The sequence below is a fragment of the Crocuta crocuta genome, unplaced genomic scaffold (genome assembly GCF_008692635.1).
Source record: "Crocuta crocuta isolate KB4526 unplaced genomic scaffold, BGI_CrCroc_1.0 scaffold219, whole genome shotgun sequence".
In the NCBI taxonomy this organism is placed as follows: Eukaryota; Metazoa; Chordata; class Mammalia; order Carnivora; family Hyaenidae; genus Crocuta; species Crocuta crocuta.
This window is the reverse complement of record NW_027551572.1, coordinates 5,544,777-5,566,864: the sequence shown is the minus strand read 5'-3', so window position 1 is coordinate 5,566,864 and position 22,088 is coordinate 5,544,777. Positions and strand designations below refer to the sequence as shown.

The following is a 22,088-nucleotide window of genomic DNA, read 5'->3' as shown; positions in this document are numbered from 1 at the left end:
ACATTGAGATCCAATATAGTTATTAGGGAAAGGATAAAGCTTATTTAGTATTTATACAGTTTCATATTATGGCAAAAATTCATCTGATTTACAAATAACATGAACTCCCAACCTTTAAAGGAAAAAGTCATTTTCTGCTTTTATTACAGTGTTTTATGGAGCCCTTTTCTGCTGCTATCCTGTCCAGCTCCAGCAGTTATGTAGAACAGTCTAACATAAGCCTTTAGCAACCCCAGTTAGTTCTGTTAGTCTTCACTAAAGGAAACAGAGTTCCTTGGTGAGAATATATTCTATTTGAGAAGGGATATCCCAAGCTGGCTTTTGAGTTATCTTAATTATTATCACAAAGAAAGAATGTTTTCAGCAGTTCCTGGTGGGGCTGGGGTTAAAAACGATAAAGAGATGGGGCACCTGGGTGGCTCAGTTGGTTAAGCATCTGACTTCGGCTCAGGTCATGATCTCATGGTTTGTGGGTTCAAGCCCCACATTGGGCTCTGTGCTGACAGCTTGGAGCCTGGAGCCTGCTTCAGATTCTGTGTCTCCCTCTCTCTCTGCCCCTCCCCTGCTCATGCTCTTTCTCTATATCAAAAATAAATAAAAACAAAAACAAAATAAAAATTTAAAAACAATAAAGAGAGTGACCTGAGAAAGGGCCGCTGGAGGCAAGTAGAAACAATCTAAGTATCAACTAGAAATGATTATATACACACCATATATGCTAAGATAAAAAAGACTAAGAACCACAAATGTTGGAGAAAATGTGGAACAAGTGGAAGTTTCGTACATTGTTGCAGGCATGTAAAATGATACAATCCTTTGGTAAAAAGGTCTAATAACTGCTTATTACACTAAACACACTCCTACCTGAGGACCCAGTAATTCCATCCTTAGATGTTTACCCAAGAGAAATAAAGACATATGTTCACAAAAAAAAATGTGCACAAGAATGTCCAGAGCACTTTATTCATAATAGTAAAAAAAAAAAAAAAGAAAAGAAAAGAAAAAGAAAGAAAAAAATCAGAAACAGCCCAGGTGTCCATTAACAGAAAACTGGAAAAAACAAATTGATGCATTCATACAAAAGACTAGTCAGCAATAAAAAGGGATGAATTACTGGTACATGCAAAGTGAATTAACTTCAAAAACATGCTGAATGAAGGAAGCTTATGCTTTGTATGATTTCATTCATGTAAAGTTTCAGAATGGGCAAATTTAATCTGTGAGGCAAAAAATTCAGAACAGTAGTTAACACCTGATAGGTGGGGCGAGGATTGACTGGGAAGGAACATGAGGAAACTTACCGGAATAATTACTACAATCTCAATTTTGAAAAGGGTTTGGGTTACACAGATGTATGCATTTGCAAAATCTCAGCAAATTTATATTTAACATTTGTGTGTTTCACTGCATGTAAATGTACATCAAAGACTTTAAAAACTGAACATTAGGGGCGCCTGGGTGGCTTAGTTGGTTAAGTGTCCGGCTTTCGCTTAGGTCACGATCTCACGGTTCATGGGTTCGAGCCCCGCGTCGGGCTCTGTGCTGACTGCCAGCTCAGAGCCTGGAGCCTGTTTCAGTCTGTGACTCCCTCTCTCTCTGACCCTCCCCTGCTCACGCTGTCTCTCTCTCTCTCTCCTAGAAATAAATAAAACATTTTAAAAAAATTTAAAAAAAAACCTGAACATTAAACTCTACTTAGTGATACTCATGTTAAGGTATCAGGGGAAGTATACTGATGTCTACAACTTACTTTGAAATGCAGCATAAAAGTAACATGGATAGATAGTAATAAAACACGTAAAATTTAGAATCCATGAAGTTGGTATTTGGGTATTTCCTGTAAAATTCCATCAACTTTGCTGTATGTTTGAAAATTTTCATTATAAAATGATGGAGAAAAGCCCTCAGTTGGTCTTATCTTTCTAATATACATCTTCTGCCTATAATAAATTATTTCTTCTGTAGGATTCTGTAGCAACACAGGGACCAGAAATTAGCCCTAGAAATTTCCCTAGAATTCTAAAAGTTAGATACACATGTTAACATGGTTAAGAAAGGTTAGAATTATAAAGATTATTGGAAAGGAAGTCAAATTACCTTATAAATCGTTACCAATACTGGCATTCATTATTACCACAAACAGGATGAGAGTACCATAATTTGTACCTTTTCAAAAAATTACTTTTAACCACTGAATGAAGAACCATTTTTTATGTCAAATTATATATGTGAATAGGCTAACTGTATTTCAACCAAACTTTGTCCAAAATTTGGATATCCATCATCATTTAAAAAAAAAACACCTATTAAGCATTTTCCTGCACCTAATATTATCATTATCGGTATGCTATTCATGAGATAAAATAACGTGATTTGCTTTCTGAGAGCTTTGGAGGAAATCTGGCATAAGTTTGTCTCAAACAAGTCTGCATGTGTTTCCTATCTCTGCACTTATTAGTTGTAGCAAAGTCACTTTATTAAGCCTCACTTTTCTCATTTACAAAATGTAGAAAGATAACAGTAGTTTGTACTTCATATGGTAATTCTGAATGTTCAGTGAACCATTTCATTTTACATGTTATCACAGTGATTGGTAGGTAAAAAGCTGTCAATAAATGTTATCATTTAAAAAATATGTACAAGAAACAAAACATTCAGTTGGTAGAAGAATGTGGAGTACCTTAATTTGTTTAAATAGAACATCATCTCCTCACTAGGTAGTTCAAAGAGCAATTACAAATAGGATTTGTTTTGTTTTCTCTGAGTTGCAAGAAATGTTTTAGAGTCAAAGAAGGATCGTCTTGCTGCATAGATACTGTGAGAACACAGCATCTGAAGGAGTGAAATGCATAAATACACTTCTCATGAGCTTAAATCTAGATCTGCTGGAAGAAGCTATATCACTTCACTCAGTTTTGCATTAAACACTCAGAAACATTACCCACATTGTTTTATGCCTATCACTAGTGCCTGTTAGGTAAGTGGGTGCACCGTTGAAGACTCTAAAATAGTCAGGCAGACAGTGGGGGTTAAGGTGCGGCCAGGAGGATATTAACCACCACGTCCCTCCACCCCGAGAGAATGGCAGGATCAGGCCTGGCAGGTGGAAGAATGAACAGCTGCGATGCCACTATAGGGAGCTGGGGCGCCCACACTTTTTTGGGAAGCATGTTGTACTGTCTCCTGCTGTGTGTTACCTGTAAATTTCCCACATTCTTTACTATCTTCTGTATCACTTGGCATCTTTTCATCAACCACCTTGTTAAAAGCCATGCAGCCCACATTCCCACAAAATGTTATAATCAGCTGAACCTAAATGGGAACAACTTGTCCTTCTAGCTGGGGCGTAACCCTTCTGTTTGTTACACCGCCCACAACCAGCTATGGTCTTTCACACCAAGGTACATTTGCTGTCTGACTGATACAGCATGTGGAGCCTGGTCTAATCTGATCGTAGTAGTGGTGAAACAGGAGGAGTTTTTCAGTGGTCAATTCATACCTATACTAGAATTATTCTACCCACCTACTCATTCCTGCCCCCAGCCTAAAAAGCAGCCAAGAATCTCAGCTAATTCTCAGATGCCTTTCTGAGCTTATGGGTTCCTATCATTTCATTAAAAGAAGATAATGACTTAAAGGAGATGGGGAAACTCAATAAACCTCTTCTTCAAAAAATCAAACAGGACTGAAGTCTTAAGACAACCTTTTCTGAAAAACTCTTAGAAATGGAGAGTAGGCTTTCTGCTTTTACATAGCACTGCATCTGCTTTGAAACCCATACAACATTGGTTTCTTTCTTTTCTCTGGTATTTTTAATCTATTACCTCTTACTGGACTTGTTTTTCAAGATGTAAATTCACTGGGCATGACTGTTCAGATATACCTAGTGTCTAATTGGAAGTTTGGGGCAATATCTTGTAAATAATAATTATTCAGCTGCTCTGTAACCACAACCAGGTCTCTAAAATGCTCTGAAAGCTTCAGATATTATATTAAATATGCATAAAACAAGAATGGACTTTTCCATTAGTAGATATAAAAGCATGAGAATTAATATATGAAGATAGTTATACCTTGCTCATGAGGTAATCACTTCTATTTTCCCAGATGGTTATTACACTTAAGGCCAGATGCAAAAAGATTTATCTTTGGCCACATACAAATATTTTCTGTTATTCTAAAACATTAGCAATCTTTCCTATTGTGCAAAAGATAGTTTTAGGTTTGTTCCCTGTATTTCTTTTAAAATTTATGGACTCTGCTACTAATTTCTTGATGTCTGGAATATGAAAATGTCTGAACACCTTTTTCTCTTCAGCACTGTTGATCATAATTAGCTTGAAATTTATCTGCAAACTTCAAGCAGAAAAGGGCAGAATTCATAACTTTCTTAACATAGGGTCAGGCCAAAACCGAAGGAAAAAACTAAAGGATTTTAATGCAAATTATCCAAGCTACAATCCCATATTTTAACCTTAAGTTTGATTCAGCAATGATTTTTACTGCTGTTTCCTCCCCTTCTATTTTTACTAGTTCTTCTTTTGAGGCTGAAGCAGAGAAATGTGCTGAACATGTGGATCTCAGCAACTGTATTTCTCAAACAGGAAGCAAAAAGAAACTTTATATTGCTTTTACTTAACAATCTGACAAATGATGATCTGAGTTCAAGGATTATATTTAGTGTGGTCCCAACAAAGAAGCAAAAATACTTGTTTCACAACTAAGACAGAGTCAAAAGCCTTTTCTAGCTAATCAGTCAGTCCCCAAACTAGTAAGAATTGAGATTTCATCTACTCTTCCACAAGGAGCAGAACTGGTGGGATCCAGGATACCTTTATCTTATTGCATAGGTATGAAAATACTGCCTAAGCAGAACTGGAAAACTTACCAAATGAACAGAATGGTGAAATGAGTACAACATTCTTAGATGTAGTCAGAGCTAAACAGGCTACATATCAAGAAAAATTGTCACTTAAAGTTTGCCTGTTATCTTTTACATTAGTCTGTGATAGGAATGTAAACAACCAAGGTGTTCTTGGGAACACCAAGCCAAGAGAATAAAACCATGGAAGAAAAGAGAATCTGGGAACTAGAACCAATTCTTAATGCTACATATAAATACAAAACATATACATATATATGATTAAAAACTGTGATGACATATTTTTGGCTCAAAAGTATTCTTTCACATTATGGATCTCATTTCTCACCCTTAGGCAAAGTTTGGTGTATATACAGGATGGAGGATTTTTTTCTTTATGTCTCTTCCTCATAGTCTTACCAATCAAAATTCCATACTATCCTTTAAGAATCATGTTAAACACTTCTCCATCAATAACCTTCTCCCAACAACTGGCACCAACTTGTCTTTTGTGCTCCCCAACACTTGATATTTGCATCACCACCCGACTAAAAGCTCTAAATGCTAGGCTTCTTGGGATGTCATTCTAAAAAATCTCTCCATAAAATGAAGTCCTTATCACTTGTATGACAAGAACTTAAAAAAGAAATCACAGTCATCTGAAGTCAGCACAAGACTTTTTCTAAAAAATACTGGAGAATTTGCTATGCAGATAACAAAGAGGAAGACCAAAAATAGTTGCTTGGATATGTGGCAAAAAGTCTCATAAATTACATCTCAAATTTTAAAATTATCTCACTCTTTTTCACAACTTCTGTTTGTTGTTTCTTCTTCGCCAGGGTCACATACCATCTGGTAAACATAGCAGCTGAAGACCCTGCTCGGTGTCTGTTCTATGTGCAGTACCAAGTCTCTGTCAAAGTAGACTTCGTGGCTGTATGTCTGTAATGAAAACACAGCCAAATGAAATCGCCTCTTCACACAACCATATTCACAAGTTTGTCACTAAAATGTCATAGCACCTATGCTAGAGATCTTCAAATATATACATGGAAGCAAAACAGTTGCTAGAAATAGTTTACTTTCATTATCTATGAACATGCAGATTACTTATGCGGCAGGCATTACAAGAAATGTTGAAGATAAAGAGCCCTGGTGTGAGGAGTCAGAACACACAGATCCCACTGTCTATATTCTCACTATGTGACAGTGGGCAAGTTGCTAAGCCTCTTAGGTATTTGATAAAACAAATGATTGGATAAAATAACAGCTACTCTTCTTTATAACTTTTATATTCTATAATAATTAAAAAAGTAAACAGATATTTCCAAGAGTGCCTAGAAACCCTATATGCTTGGATATTATCTCTCTCTTAAATGACTGTGGGGATTCAATACAATATACTTCTATTCTTAAAAACATTACCAAACTTATAAAATGTGAGAAAACCAAAGACTATGGTAAGGAAATAGGTAGCAGGACTCAAAATAACCACATAAAACTTTATCTTTAGGGCCTCTAGAAAGGTGGTGTCCTCTAGTTCCTAGGGAAGGAAGTACTTGTTTTGTCCGGCAGGATAATCTCTTTGGTGTGGTCACTGGTACAGGCGACTCTGGACTGACATCAACACAGCAACACGTTTCAATAAATGTCACCTATAAAGAAAATTCTTACAACTTTGTATTCCACGGACTCTACTCACCACATCCCATGACTCCACTAGTGGAATGCTTTTAAGTAAAGTTCCATATTCATTACAGTGGAAATCCAGGTGAGCTTTTCCTTCAGCATCTATTTGGGTAACAGCTACCACAGAAAGCAAATCCAGCTCATCTTCGTAGTCCACAATTTTAAAAGTCTTAAGGAACGGATGGGCAAGGTAGAGGAAAAAGGCACAAAATGCAGTTATCCACTTAGATTATTTCTATTTAGAGTTTAACTCTTCTATTATCTATCTATTTTTTAAATGTAGAAAGAACAATGAATGGGTGAGAGCATAAGTAGAAATGTGTCTCCACTTTTATGCCTAGTAAAGTCCCAAGATTCTGAAGACTTAAGCAGTATCCTACAGATTTTAACAGACTCAAGTCTCAGCCAAAGTATTATTGAAATTCTCTATTAGGACAGCAAACCAGAACTTCCTCAAGTTCCAAAGAGGTTGCTGCCTCTGACCTCTGTGTTCACTGGTTCACAGACAGGACTAAATACACGCAGCTCAGTTCTGAAACCTTAAAACTACCTACTGTGTCAGAAGAGTCTTACACCAGAAAATCACAAGTCATTTCAGGAAGAACTGATGACCTATCACATACTATTTATGACTCTCTTTGCCATCTTTTTTTTTTTTTTTTTTAACTCTTTTTGGTTCTCTAAAAAAAAGTAAAAATGGCTTACACTTGAGGAAGAATATTAATTAGGAACTGAAATCCAACCTACAGAATAGAACTGGCATAAGAGATGTTTCTTGGAAATGATTAATGATGGTAAAGACTTAAAAGAGAAAAATCTAACCCCATAACTCTGTTTCAAGAAGAAAACCGACTCCAGTAACCTCTCAGGAGAAGCAGATCTTTGCCAGCATTCCAAAGATGGGCTACAGGAAGGCACATTTTGGCAGGCACAAGTTTCTTTTGCCCATCACATACTAATCCTTCACTTATATTTGGTCAAACTGCTTTTTAATCTATTTATATTTTCTGCTTTTACTATCCATAATGTAAACATTTATGCAGATTTATTACACATAGTTCCTTTTTATTTACTGTTTTGCCTTAATATTACCTTGATCAAACTTTAAAGAGTGACTTCTTTCCTGGTGTCAGTGATTTTATAGCTTTTAGTCACATGCCCTTTCAGTTTTTCCTTTGTAGGCTAAAACTTTTTGTTTTCCAATCTCTTGATAGTCTTTTTTTTTAATAAAAAAATTTTTTTTTTATTACTGAGAGAGAGAGAGAGAGAGAGCATGAACAGGGAAGAGTCAGAGAGAGACAGAGATACAGAATCTAAAGCAGGCTCCAGGCTCTGAGCTAGCAGTCAGCAGAGCCCGATGCAGGGCTCAAAACCACTACCCGAGAGATCATGACCTGAGCCGAAGTTCGACACTCAACCAAGTCACCCAGACACCCCCTTCTTTTTTAAATTTTTTAAAATTTTATTTAACTAATCTCTTGATAGTCTTGAGACTTTTTGCTACCATCTTCTCCTTGTTATTATTGTTGCTACTTTTGGTAATTTTAGTATGTCTTTCTTGAATGTAGTTTTATATACAGGGAGCTTTCTTCTCTATTCTCAATAGATTTCTATGGTTCAAAAAATAAACACACACACACACATACACACACACACACATAAATATATAGATCTTTCTTTTTGGAGTGTAGCCACATACTGGGACATCTCTAACCTTTTTAAAAGATTTTCAAAAACTATCTTTACAAGGCTACTCTAATATATCTACCTAGAAATGGTCACACAATCAATACAGTTATCTGGTCTAAATAGACTCCGTATTCATGCAATGGTTGTATATTTCAAGCATTATCACTGTCAGTTGATTTCATAAGAACTTTCGACGCCTCTTTAAAAGAAAAGGATAAAAATGTATTAGCTCAGTGACTGGTGATGTCAAGTTTAGGCCACAGGCTGAACTAATTTACTACATCCTCACACCTTTCTTCCCTGACCCAAGATCATTAGCAAACATAGCTATGTCTTGTAAAGCAAAATCCATAAAGTCATCAGGATATATTTCCCTAGAAAGTGTGCACATTAAAAAAAAAAGAAGAAGAAAAGAGAAGGGAAAAGAAGTGTATATATTGGGGCGCCTGGGTGGCTCAGTTGGTTAAGCGTCCGACTTCAGCTCAGGTCATGATCTCACGGTTCGTGGGTTTGAGCCCCACATCGGGCTCTGTGCTGACAGCCAGCTCAGAGCCTGGAGCCTGTTTCAGATTCTGTATTTCCCTTTCTCTCTGACCTTCCCCTGCTCTCTCTCTCTCTCTCTCTCTCTCAGAAATAAATAAAACATTAAAAAAATTTTAAAAAGAATATATTAACAAAACAATAAGCTAGTGTTGTTTTCAAATTATTTTGGTTCTATGAACATTTTTGCAAACAAAATCTTATGAATAATTCCAGTAAGAGAAGAGCGGGTGATGGGGACATATTGGTTGAAATAGCATGCACAATTCTACCAATGAAGTCTGTACAGAACTATGCACCCCAATCCTCTACCCCAGAGTCTGGAAAGCGTAGTTTAAAAACCACAGGGCTAGTATATACTAGTTTGGTTTGTTATGTCTGGCTAAAGTAATACCTCTTGTTCTGGGTCATCATCCAGAAGATTAAAATTTTTTTTCACCACCCGTCCAGAAGCTGTAACGGTGAATAAATTTTCATTCTATTATATGGAAAGAAATAAAAAGATATGAGGAGTCCTATTATGTGAAGTAAATAGCAAAATTGTACTAAATTTGGTTACACAATCAACCCTTCTCCAACATCCATAATTCTTTCTTCTACTGAGAAAATTGTTTCAGATTTCTGATCCTCCAATTAATAAAAATACTTTACTATAATAAATTAATGGCTAAAATACCAAAATAGGCAAACAATACATACAAAGATTACAGATTTGGTACTTTACTCGCTCTTCTGATTTTTGTTTTAGTATAACTAGAGCAATACTACAGTGGATCTGCTTTTGGAAATTTATCTCTGCATAATTTTCTTCATGTTCTTAATCTGCACACTAAAAGAAAAGAACTACCTGGAGTTAAAGCATGGTATGTGATTTCTGATTCGTATTTAATGCAACTTACTCTAAGTTGGTACAATTAATTAAACCCAAAGGTCGATGATGAATTCATCAATAACAACTAAAAGAGAAACCCAGAAAGGAAATAGAAATTAACAAAAGATAACTCAATATAATCAACTCTTTTCAAATCTCAATTGTGCATGAGGTTAAGCCCAGCTCCCTATGCAGACAAAAACACCCAAACTTCTACAGGATTGTGCTGTTCTTTTCAGCCACACTGAAAGAGAAACACATTTGCATACTATATGCTCAAAGAGAAAGACAGTGATATACAAAAAATTTGAAAGTACTCCTCACTTACCTTGTTCTTCTCCCTGTTGGCCAAAATGACAAAGTCTTCAGAAATCTGATACTGGGCACTATTATCTTCTACTTCATTTAGCTTTAAAACTCTGAAAAGGGAAAAAAGATTCTAAGAACATAAGACCTCAACACCCATCAAAGTGGCAAAGTGGAAGTACTAAAATAAAACTCAACAAATGAAAATTATAGTAACAACACTGAGTTAGTTCTCTCCTTGTTAGTAGTCCAAAATATTAATGTCTGATCACTTAAGTGTCCATAAACTCCTTCAAATTCAGAGATTTTGTTAGACAGAAAAACCTGTGACAACAGGGACTCCTGAAGTAGGTAATGAAGCAGCTTCCTCGGGCTATGCCATCTTCCAAACTGGCTTTATGAAAGTTACTCTTAAAGAACCTTATCTTTGTTGTCCTTCAACAGGTCTTCAATGTTTCAGCTTTAACAATAGTATTATTCTAGATATTGGCATTTTTTCTTCTGAATCTATCATGAGATATTAATGAACAACACTCAGAGTTAACTGTATGACAGACTGGATTTGGGGCACCTGGTGGCTTAGTTGGTTAGACGTCTGACTCGTGATTTTGGCTCAAGTCATGATCTCACAGTTTGTGAGTTCGAGCCCCGCATTGGGCTCCGTGCTCATGGTGTGGAGCCTGCTTGGGATTCTCTCTCTTTCTCCCCCTCTCTCTGTGTCCTTCTGGCTCTCTCTCTCTCTCTCTCTCCCGCCCTCCCTACCCCCTCTCTGGCCCTCCCTCTCTCAAAATAAATAAACATTAAAATTAAAAAAAAAAGATAGACGTGATTAGCAACTAAGCCTACACTAAGAGTTTTCATAGAAGAGTAATATTTGAAAACTGCAATTTACTTAACACTTTTTTTTTCCCTAGGACTATATTTAAAGATTTGCGTTTTCTGAGTGCAAATGGCCTAATGGATCAAACTTATTAAGCAAGAAAAATAAAATAATTCACTCACCACGCACACAAATCTGTTCACAGCATTAACAAGCTTCAAAAGCACAATGTTCTTAAAGCTTAAAGTCTCAAATGCAAGCAAAGAGAATAGCAGGGAGTAGCAGCTACTGTGGCCAGAGAGAGCCAGAAGCTTTTCTTTGCCAGAGACAAAGAAATCAGATTATATTTTAAATTACTCATTCATCATCTTAATTATTTAAAAGTGCCTATATTTAAAATGCCTATCTTTTAGAACCTGACAAAAAGGTACACACTCAGTGGATCTTATTTTCTTAAACTCAAACTACTATTAAAATGTGGGTAGAGAAGCGCCTGGGTGGCTCAGCGGGTTAAGCATCTGACTCTTGATTTCAGCTCAGGTCACAATCTCACCGGTTTGTGAGATGGAGCCCTGCATCAGTGCAGAGCCTGTTTGGGATTCTCTCTGCCCCTCCCCTGTTGGAACACAGACACACACACACACACACAAACACACACACAGACACACACACACACTCTCTCTCTCTCTCTCTCTCTCACTTTCAAAATAAATATTTTTTTAAAAAGGTGGGTAGCAACAAACATTAAAAGTAGGGTTTAATAAAGTGAAAGTACAGTTTTTAAGACTTTTTATAGAAGTTCATCATCTTATTTAATTAAGACCCTTTATCCTCTTTATAATCAATTCAGAAAAGTAGACTAATTATCATGAAGCATAAGGAATAAATAAGGCAGATGATGCCTTTCTTATTCAACAAACTTACAGAGCACAAACTGTGTGCTAAGCATCATATTCAAGTGCTAGGGTTATAAGTATTCGCAAAACAGACTCTCTGTCATTACGGAGTTGATGATTCTGTAGCTAGATATTTAAACAGATAATCACATAAATAACTAATTAAAATTATTGTGTTAGAGAAAGCTGACAGAATGGGTGCAATGAAAATATAATGGGGGAGCTAATCTAATGAAGGGTCTTAGGGAAGGACTCTGTGAAAAAAGGGATATTTAAGCTGGGACATGAAATAGGAATAGAAATTAGGTAGGAGAATAGGGAGGGGAAACACATTCCAAGAGGAAACAGGTCCCCAGCTTTCTGAAAGGACAGCATTGCTGAAGTAAACTAAGAGGAAGGACGGTCTTCCAGACCATGCTAAGTACTGGTCTTTATCTCAGGAACAAGAAGCAATAAAAAGGTTAAAGTAGAATGCATTTGGTTAGGTTTTTCTGTTTGTTAATGTTTCTAAAAATCACTCTTGCTGCTGAGAAGAAAACAGACTTAAAGAGTGCAAAAATGGATTCTTGGAGTCCAAGAGGTAGCTTATTACTTCAGTCCGAGCTAGTGATGACAATGGTCTAACCAACATGGTAACAGTGGCCAAGGGGAGAAAGAGGAGGATTTNGGAGGGAAATGTACATGAATATATGTATATGAAAAGACAAGAGTATATGCATATGATGAAAGACAAGAAGGTAACAAAGTGCTAAGAATAATTCCAGATTTCTGGCTGAGTGCAGATGAGAAGTTTGGGTGAGGATATACATTTTGGAGTTTTGGTGTACACATGATCTTTGAAGCCATGGGAAAAAATAGAATCATGCAGGAAGGGAATGAAGAGTGAGAAGAAAATAGGGTCTAAATCCTGAGGACATGCAATAATTAAAGTCTGGAAGACTTCCTCTAGAAGAGGATGAAAATGAAAGGACATGAAGAAAGACACATCAAAGAGAGAGGGAAATATTCAGGAAAACTGTGGTGTCAGGGAAGCCAAGTGAAGAGTATTTCAAGGAAGGAACGGTCAACTGGATGTAAGATGTGGGTCAACAAAACAAGGTTTACTTCAAACAACTCCTGTAGTAAAGCTATCTTTTACACCAGAAAACAATCATCTCTCTTATTCATCCTGGAGAATTAAAACCTGATAAAGACAAGCCAATCTGAATCTCCTTTTACCCATATATCATCCGTCAAAGAATTTGGGGGCACCTGGGTGGCTCGGTCGGTTGACGTCCAACTTCGGCTCAGGTCATGATCTCATGGTTTGTGGGTTCGAGCCCCATGTCGGGCTCTGTGCTGACAGTCAGCTCCGAGCCTGGTGCCTGTTTCAGATTCTGTGACTCCCTCTCTTTCTGCCCCTCCCCTGCTCACACTGTCTCTCTCTCTCTCTCTCTCAGAAATAAAAAACATTAAAAAAAATTTTTATAAATAAAGAATTTATTTTAATGTAATATCCACAAACAGTAATGGAGGGTGAAAGAATAAAGTCAGGTTCTCTGAGGAAGCAACCTACAACAAGCTAATTATTTTTATAATTGGGTCAGCAGTTAGCTGGCAAAAATAACATGCCAATAAATGCTTCCAAAGTTACTTGTCACTTTAAAGTAACTAATGAAAATACTCACTTGAAGGGCACCTGGGTGGCTCGCTCGGTTAAGCATCTGGCTCTTGATTTGGGCTCAGGTCACGATCTCAAGGTTCATGAGTTCAAGCTCTGCATTGGGCTCTGTGCTGATGGTGCAGAGCCTGCTTGGGATTCTCTCTCTCTCCCTCTTTCTCTGTTCCTCCCCTACTTGTGCATGCTCACTCTCTCTCACTCGCTCTCTCTCTCTCAAAATAAATAAATAAACTTAAAAAAATACTCACTTGACCTGATTTGGACCGACATGTATTATTCTACCAGAAGCATCAGGATGAAAATAGATCCAGTCAGATTCTAGAGAACAACATTCCATTTCTTGGATCCCATTTTTTGCCTAAAGTTGGGAAAAATATTGAAAATAAGGATTAAGGGAGAATAAAGCAAGTTTTCAAATGTAATATCAATGATAGAGTAAATCAAAGATACAGGGAAGAGAAAATATCAGAAGTTGAACTGAGATATGCAGAAGAACTGAATTGGGGCAGTCATACTTACGAAATCTAGAACATTTGCACTGTACTATATACAATTTACCCTGCAAATAAAAACCTAACAGTAATCCCATCTCAAGCATCTATTTTGTGTCAGGCATTGCTGTAGATGTTTTAGAGCCATTTCATTTGATTTTAATAACACTCACAGCATATATTACTGCCCCCATTTTGATGAGGATAAATCACAAAGAGGATAAATCATTTGCTCAATGTTTTGCAGCTGCCAAAACAGCAGCTCTGACTCCAAAGTCCAAGGACTTTCCATTATGTAAGTCTGTACAGTTATGCACATGCAGCCCCCTACAACTTCTTCCCTTGCCCATCCCCAAAAAAATGTCAAAAAGAGTGGGTAACATACAAATAAACATGCAACCCAATCTAAAATCTCAGAAACAGGTCTTATAATCTTCTTGGGTAAGTCAGATATTAACCTCTAATAATGAGGAAATGGTTCAATACTGCTTAGCCTTTTAGGCAAGGAGAGATTTATTTCATGACAGAACATTTAGACATTAAAATAAAGAGAAAGTTACCTCCATGATATATGATCACACATGTACATAAATGTTTTACCTATACATTGGAGCACTGGGAACTAATACCAGCATGGATACATTAGTTTCATTTAATTTCTTTAATTTGTCCAATGCAAAATGAAGTGATACCACCTTTCCTATTAGATACTCACAGAAGTTTTTGAAATATTAACTTATTAATTTCATTAGCATATACTGACAGGATGCTATGTCTTAAGTATCACACTAGGTGTTCCTACCACACATGAACAAAACATAGCTCTTGCCATCAAAAAGCTCATTATCAAGAAGGGAGGCAGAAACACAAGCAGAACAGAAAAAGGTGGTGTAGAAAACAGTGATCGAACCATGCACAGGATATTATCGAGCATTCAACCCAGGTGAGTGGAATTTCAGGAAGAAAAAAGGAGCTTGAAGTAAGCCTTAAAGGATGAGTATAAAATGGCTACAAGAGATGGCAAAACCTGAAGCACAAAAACGTTAATCTATACAGCATGTGTGTGCATGCACATGAATAACAATTTTAATTCTGGCTCCTAGAAAAGATGTACAGTGTCCATTACAGGAGATGTATGAGACTAGAGAATTAGGTGGGGGCTACTTTTTTTAATGTCATGCTTTAAAAAAAAATGGAATTTAACACATATTCTGTATTAGTGAATGTTTTGATTTTTCAGAAATTTTTATAAGTATCCTAATAATTTCTAATAGGAATGGTGGTATTATCACATTGTATATATAAGAAAATAAATGAAATTAAATACCCTGGCTGCAACCACTGAAATTAACGTGTCCAAGATGGCATTAGCTCCAGGCGTCCCTTTAATATAAAACATGCACATACTATACATATATTTCTTTAGACACTTCTCTTTATTGTAATAACTATAACATGCAAAAAAAATTTTATCTTTTAAATATAACACATTATTACCAGCTTCTGCAGTTTTTGTTATGTGCTTGAATGCCAGATTTTAAAACTCAGTTTAATAGAAAGCTAGGAAACATTTTCTGAATTCTTCAGTTTGGCTTCATGTGTTTTTGCGTTATCTACTACTCTTCTGACTGACAGGTGGGGAAGTAATGGGCATATGCATCCTTACATTAATGTCCCTACCACAAAGGTGTTTGGCAAAAGGACTGAAAACTTCCTCTGGATTTGGCAACTAGTTATGAATATGTTGAAATACAGATCTGACTAGATGTTATAATCAGTTATTACAGGAAAGTACTTGATAGAGATGCTTGATATAGATGTTGGAAGCCATTTTATGCATGCACACACACATGCACACGCACACAAAACAATATGCATTATCTGTTCTTATATAAAAAGACTATCCGGGGGCGCCTGGGTGGCTTAGTCGGTTAAGCGTCCGACTTTCGCTTAGGTCATGATCTCGCGGTTTGTGGGTTCGAGCCCCGCGTTGGGCTCTGTGCTGACTGCCAGCTCGGAGCCTGGATCCTGTTTCAGAGTCTGTGTCTCCCTCTCTCTCTGACCCTCCCCTGCTCACACTGTCTCTCTCTCTCTCTCCTAGAAATAAATAAAAATATTAAAAAAAAAAAAAAAGACTATCCACAATGTGAATTGTACGGGGTTTGACAGGATGGAAAAATTAAGTGAAAGAGAGCTATGACAGGTCCTGGTGGTTGAAGAATGTTCACTGGCTAAGAGGTGAACAACCAAATCACAGACTTGTCATGACAGCCTCTATCTAGAAAGACCACTGTAAAAGAGGAGGTCACTGGAGCTGCCACATGTGACAGGTAAATGAGAAAATGGAAGGAACGATGTTCCCACAAAAGAAAACTAGAAGACACTATACATAGTGTTCCCTGGTGGCGACATCAAGGGCAATAGATAACTGGACCCAAGACTATGTTGATTTTCAGTGTGGTATAAGGTGGCCTGTGATCTAAAAGCCACTGAATCGAACAGTGAGTGACTGAGCATGATCCTGGAAGAGATGGATATGGAATAAGTGGAGTCTGCTTCAGAAAAAGTAGGTTAGTCTCACATATCAAGAGGTTCCAGAAATAAACTACACTATCTCAGCAGTACAAATCAAAGATGGAACCCCTCCACTCCTCATTGTGCACTCACTCTTTGGGACTTATCTTAATTACTGTACTTAACAGACTGTATCTTACTTATCTACATGTGTGCTTTTGACAGCATAAGGAACTTGAAGGAAGGGAAGGTGTCCCCAGCCATGCCTGGCCCACATTAGGCACTCATAAATTAAATTAAATGATAAATCAATGCCTAAATCATTTTCAAAAAGAAAATAAAGAAAAATGAACTCAAGGGGTAGAAATTTCTATTGTCGGGGCACCTGGGTGGCTCAGTCGGTTGAGCGTCCAACTTCGGCTCAGGTCATGATCTCACAGTTCGTGGGTTCGAGCCCTGCATGAGGGTCTGTGCTAACAGCTAGCTCAGAGCCTGGGGCCTGTTTTGGATTCTGTGTCTCCCTCTCTCTCTGACCCTCCCCTACTCATGCTGTGTGTCTCTCTCTCAGAAATAAATAAAACATAAAAAAAAAAATATTAAAAAAAAGAGAAAATTCTATTTTCTTACCATGTCTTAGCATTTCTTCCTATCCTGCCCTAAGTAATTAAAGTCCTTGAAAATTCAAAGTGTTTCAGTGCTTACATTGTGACCAACAGAGTTCTACCTGGTTCTGCTCTGGAAAGCAAATGGCAGCAAACCATGAAAAAACAACCAACTACACATTCCACCAGCAAGTTCCGAGGCAACCTGAACATATTCCAACAATAATTCCCACTACGGAGCTTCAGAGATGTTTTGCACAAGATCTCATGAGAAATCTTTGGTCTCTAAGAATTTACAAATGGTAATACTTTTAAATTCTTGGTAGTATACACAAGCATTTGTTATACTCCTTGTANACCCACGAACCGCGAGATCATGACCTAAGCGAAAGTCGGACGCTTAACCGACTAAGCCACCCAGGCACCCCACTCCTTGTATTCTTCTGTACCTAACATTGTTTACATATTATTAATACAAACAAAAAGGAATTCTTTGGAATTCTTATTACAGAAGTAGAAAATAAAGAATTTCTGATACACATTTACTACTAAAAAGTCTGATCACTCATGATTTACCAAGGAATTATCTTTCAGGGCACAAATATGGAAAACTCCTTTCTGTTTCTTCTTATTAGGTGTGATGATGTAGTGCCAAGGATGGCCTCCAATCTGGAAAGCATTCTCCAGGGAGGACACCTCAAAGAGCAGTGGTGGTGAGTCTGCAGAGATGGGCAAAAGGAATTTATTAGTTTCTCTGTTCTGGTAGCCTGGGAACATTCATGATGCATGCATATAGATGAGAAGTTTTCATTAATGAGAAGTTACTACGTTTAAGAAATAAAATCTAATCAGGAAAGAGGCTGATTGCTAAGAAAAGAGAAAGCTGGTAGGCAACAAATGTTATGTGACAAGTCAACTTTCTAGACATCTGTTCTCAGGATATGTGTGACCTGCAGCTGAATGGAGATAAAAAGTGGACTGATGTGCTTATGATGGCAAAAAATGACAAAGTACATCTAATAAAAGCAGCTGCCATTTACTAGACATGTATGTATAAGATTCTAGGTTAAATACTATTCCCAACGCTCATAACAATCCTACAATATAATTAGGCCTAATAATTTCCTTCAGATGTGAGGAAGAGATCTTTCATATTCCAGACTAACAGGTTATACTTAGCAAACTTTATAAGAACAGTCTTAAGAATTCCATGATATAAGTGATATTAGTCATAATGAATGTAACCACTTAGGATAGGTCCTGTCACAGTGGTAGCTTTATTAAAGGATAGCCCCTACTACTAGTATTATCTTTAGATAATTAACTAGTTTAGATACACCTAGCCATTCACTGTCTTTTAGAGACTAACACCATGAAAGAAGTATCTGTCGGTGCCTCTTAGTCATCTTTTTAATGACAACTGATTGTAAGTAGAGTGAAACAGAAACTTCTCTTACAGAAATGTGTAAGTAGAAGGTATTACAGCTTTAGAATATACCACCCAGGCTGTTTCAGCAAGTGGTTACTTGGTGACTCTTTTATTACCCCTCTACCTTAAGTATTTAATCTTTCGTTATGAGGCCATCACTGCCAGTAAAGGGGTTTGCTTTAGAAAGACCATTCACTCGAGTCCTAAGTTACACATATAAGTGTGTGCTTTGGGGTGCATGGGTGGTTCAGTCACTTAAGCATCTGACTCTTGATTTTGGCTCAGGTCATGATCTCACCGTTTTGTGAGATCAAACCCTATGTCAGGCTGACAGCATGGAACCTGTTTGGGACTCTCTCCCCCTCTGTCTGTCCTTCCCTGGCTTGTGTTCTCTTTCTCAAAATAAATAATTAATCCTAAAAAAAAAAAAGTGTGTGGTTTATTAGGCCTCTTCATAAGGACAATTTACTGGGCAGGAGAAAAATAATGAAAAGTGAATTCACAAACTGACAGTCCTGTTTTAAAGCTTTTAGGAAGAGAGTAATATTCTTTATAGAGAAGTCTTCTTAATGAGACAAAAAAATGAACCCAACAGAAAACTCAGCAAAAAACATTAGGTAAATTATGAAAGAAATACAAACTTCACATGTGATAATACCGTAGCTATGAATTGATGGTGAATGAGGAAAAAATTATAAAAAGAAAAAATATAATTAAAAATTTTTTAACGTTTATTTATTTTTGAGAGAGAGAGAGAGAGAGAGAATGAGGGGGCAGGGGCAGAAAAAAAGAGAGGGAGACACAGAATCTGAGGCAGGTTCCAGGCTCTGAGCTGTCAGCACAGAGCCCAACGTGGAGCTTGAACTCAGGAACCATCAGATTATGACCTGAGTCAAAGTTGGACACTTACGCTACTGACCCACCCAGGAGCCCCAAAAGAATATAATTAGAGTTTGAATTTGGGGTTAAAATTTTAAGTAGGTATTTTACAGAGGATATAAAATAGGTATTATAGGAAAAAAATCAATGCAAAAAGATACACTAAAAAGAAATACTTTTCTCAGCAGTTGCTAAAAAGGGCCCCAGAGTAGCAATGGGACTCTGCTCATCACAATTCTGATGGGTCCCCAGTAACCTCAAATTTTGATCTCTAATACTATTTTCAACTAGAGTCCTAGAAGTTCTCAGAGAGTAGCTGATTCCATGTCTTGTCATGAAGAAATTTTAAGATAGGTCTGAACTGTCCAGTTGTTGTGATAAAGGATAGTTATACCACGGCAGGGTAGTATTAAAAGAATAAGAGAGTCAGCAAAAGGGACTCCTACTGGCTAGACTGTGAAAAGAGAGGCATGAAAAAGAAAATAATGATATTGATTATAATGCTCTGAGTCTGTGAAAGGTCAAGCAATGATACTTCAGAGTTTTAATATAAGTTGTACAAAATCTATTGTTTATAAAAGAATAGCTATAATAGGATACGATTTTTCTGTAATTTTAAAATATAGGGACTAGATCAGGAAAATGCAAATCCAAACCATAATGAGATACTGCCTCATACCTGTTAGAATGTCTATTATTAAAAAGATAAGAGGGGTACCTGGGTGGCTCAGTTGGTTGACTCTTGATTTTAGCTCAGGTCATGATCCCAGGGTTGTGGGATTGAGCCCTGCATCAGGCTCTGTGCTGAGAGTGGAGCCCGCTTAAGATTCTCTCTCTCTCTCTCTCTCTCTCTCTCTCTCTCATCTCCCCCTCCACACACACTCTAAAATTAAAAAATAACAAGATAAGAAACAACAGCAGTTGGAGAGGATGTAAAGAAAAGGGAACTCTCGTGCACTGTCGCTGGGAATGTAAATTGGTGCAGCCACTAAGGAAAACAGAATGGAGGTTCTTCAAAAATTAAAAATAGAACTACCATATGATCCAGCAATTCCACTACTGGTTATTTACCCAAAGAAAATAAAAACACTAATTTGAAAAGATATATGCACTCCTATGTTCATTGGAGCATTATTTATAGGAGTTCATAGAGACAGAGAACAGACTGGTGGTTATCACAGGGGAAGGGGGTCAACTGTATGGTGAAAGTAGTAACTAGATTTACTGTGGTGATCATGTTGTAGTGTATACAAAAATTAAAAAAAAAATTTAGGTGAAATGAGTCTATTGAAGATATAGAGCAAACAGATACAGATGAACTCTCTGGGAGACTCAGAAAGGAAAGAAGCATGAGTCTCATCTTTGCTTAGGGTCTAAGGTTTTTTACTGAGGATGGCAATCTGGTGTACGTGTCCTCTCAGGCATCCAGGAAATGGTTAGAATAAAGACAAGGTCTCAGGTTCTTTTCCTAGGAGGCAGGGGAATCTTGGTGTAGAAATGTCTAGCTCTGGTAGTCTGGAATGCACATATGATAGCTTCGTCCAGTCATTCTCACCTGGTCCTTCCTTAGATGTCATTTATTCTAGAGAATCATCAACTCCTCACCCCTTACAAGAAAGGCATAGGCTATTTTCATTATAAGGCATGTGTAAAGTGGGGTAGGAATGCTGGTCTTAGCAGGAAGAGAAGCCGGAAAAAAAGCAAAGGAAAAAAAACAGCTTTTACTCTCATGGGGTCCCCTTCAGTTTCCCTGTCACATTCCCTGCTATGGGATCTTTATCGTCCTTATTCTTAAGGGATGTTGAAGGGTGAAGGTCTCATCTTCTGTAGCTTCTTCAGGCTGAAAGGGATTGCAGATCCTACCTAACAGGAAGCATAAAAATCCCGAGCTATCTCACTAAACTAAAGGGCCCCTAGTTGCAGATTGTTTGAGTTGGAGGCATGGCCTCATCATAAGAACAGGATGTTTCCTACAGTCATTGAGATAATTTGTCTGACATATTTATGCAGAGCACGTAATTAACAATAGCCCCCTAGCACAATTACTATCATAGCTAGTAAAAGAAGTGTTTTCCATCAAGACTATCTATTTCCGCTAAACCACTGAAAGAATGAGAGGAGTCAGACATTGCTTTAGTTTGTGTGTGCATGTCTGCTAAAACTTTTGATAGAGATTAGAGTCATCTGGGATATATACGTAAATTTAGTCTTAATATTAGCATAAGTTTCTTCCTGAGCTCCAGTCAGGATATCAACGTTTTGGAGGATCACCTTTTGAATTTGATGGTGGCAGCATGTTAGGTTTGGTTAAAGGTGGCCACTGTATGTTTCACTAAAGCCTCTATTTCTAATTTTAGTTATAGACATGACTCCCAGGACAAATATGGTTAAGGAATAAAACCACAAAGAGTTCTTCTTTGCCTTAATAATATTCTAATTATGAGGAATCACTGGCAAGTAGGAGACGACTTGTCTTGAGAAAAATTGAATTATTATGCTGTACACCTGAAACTAATCTAATATTATATATCAATTTTATCTCAATAAAAAATAGGTAGCTAATCTTATATATTTCTTCTATTAAATGAATGTTTGTTTAAAATAATTTAGATATACATTACGTGACAATACAAGGTACTGAATAGAGTATACAATATACTACATTTGGTGTAAGAAAGAAGGTAACATTTAAAGAATACATATGCATGTTTATTTTTATAAAAAGAAACAACAGAGGGATAACCTAGAAACTAAAAATAATGATTACTTAGAGGGGCAGGGTGGAAATGGGGGAGGGAAGTAACAGAATGGAAGTAATATTTATGGATGCAGCAAAATTTC

The 22,088-nt window shown here is 37.1% G+C and overlaps 1 protein-coding gene across 3 annotated transcripts in view; it reads right to left on the bottom strand.

The window, feature by feature from the left end:
• Window positions 1-954: 954 nt before the first annotated feature.
• The window catches only part of DCAF17 (DDB1 and CUL4 associated factor 17), a 36,699-nt gene continuing 15,565 nt past the window's right edge, over window positions 955-22,088 (bottom strand). Inside the window, exons 9-15 of one of the 3 annotated variants that reach the window (XM_077751164.1) lie at window positions 17,516-17,658; window positions 13,581-13,690; window positions 9,979-10,069; window positions 9,174-9,257; window positions 6,564-6,719; window positions 5,661-5,803; window positions 955-1,635 (exon numbers count right to left, since the gene is read on the bottom strand). In XM_077751164.1, the coding sequence (XP_077607290.1) occupies window positions 1,491-1,635; window positions 5,661-5,803; window positions 6,564-6,719; window positions 9,174-9,257; window positions 9,979-10,069; window positions 13,581-13,690; window positions 17,516-17,658 (872 nt within the window). In that variant the 3' untranslated portion in view covers window positions 955-1,490. Of the gene's footprint in view, window positions 1,636-4,659; window positions 5,804-6,563; window positions 6,720-9,173; window positions 9,258-9,978; window positions 10,070-13,580; window positions 13,691-17,515; window positions 17,659-22,088 lie in introns of those variants that run through there. The other 2 variants (XM_077751166.1, XM_077751165.1) reach the window with 2 other exon arrangements.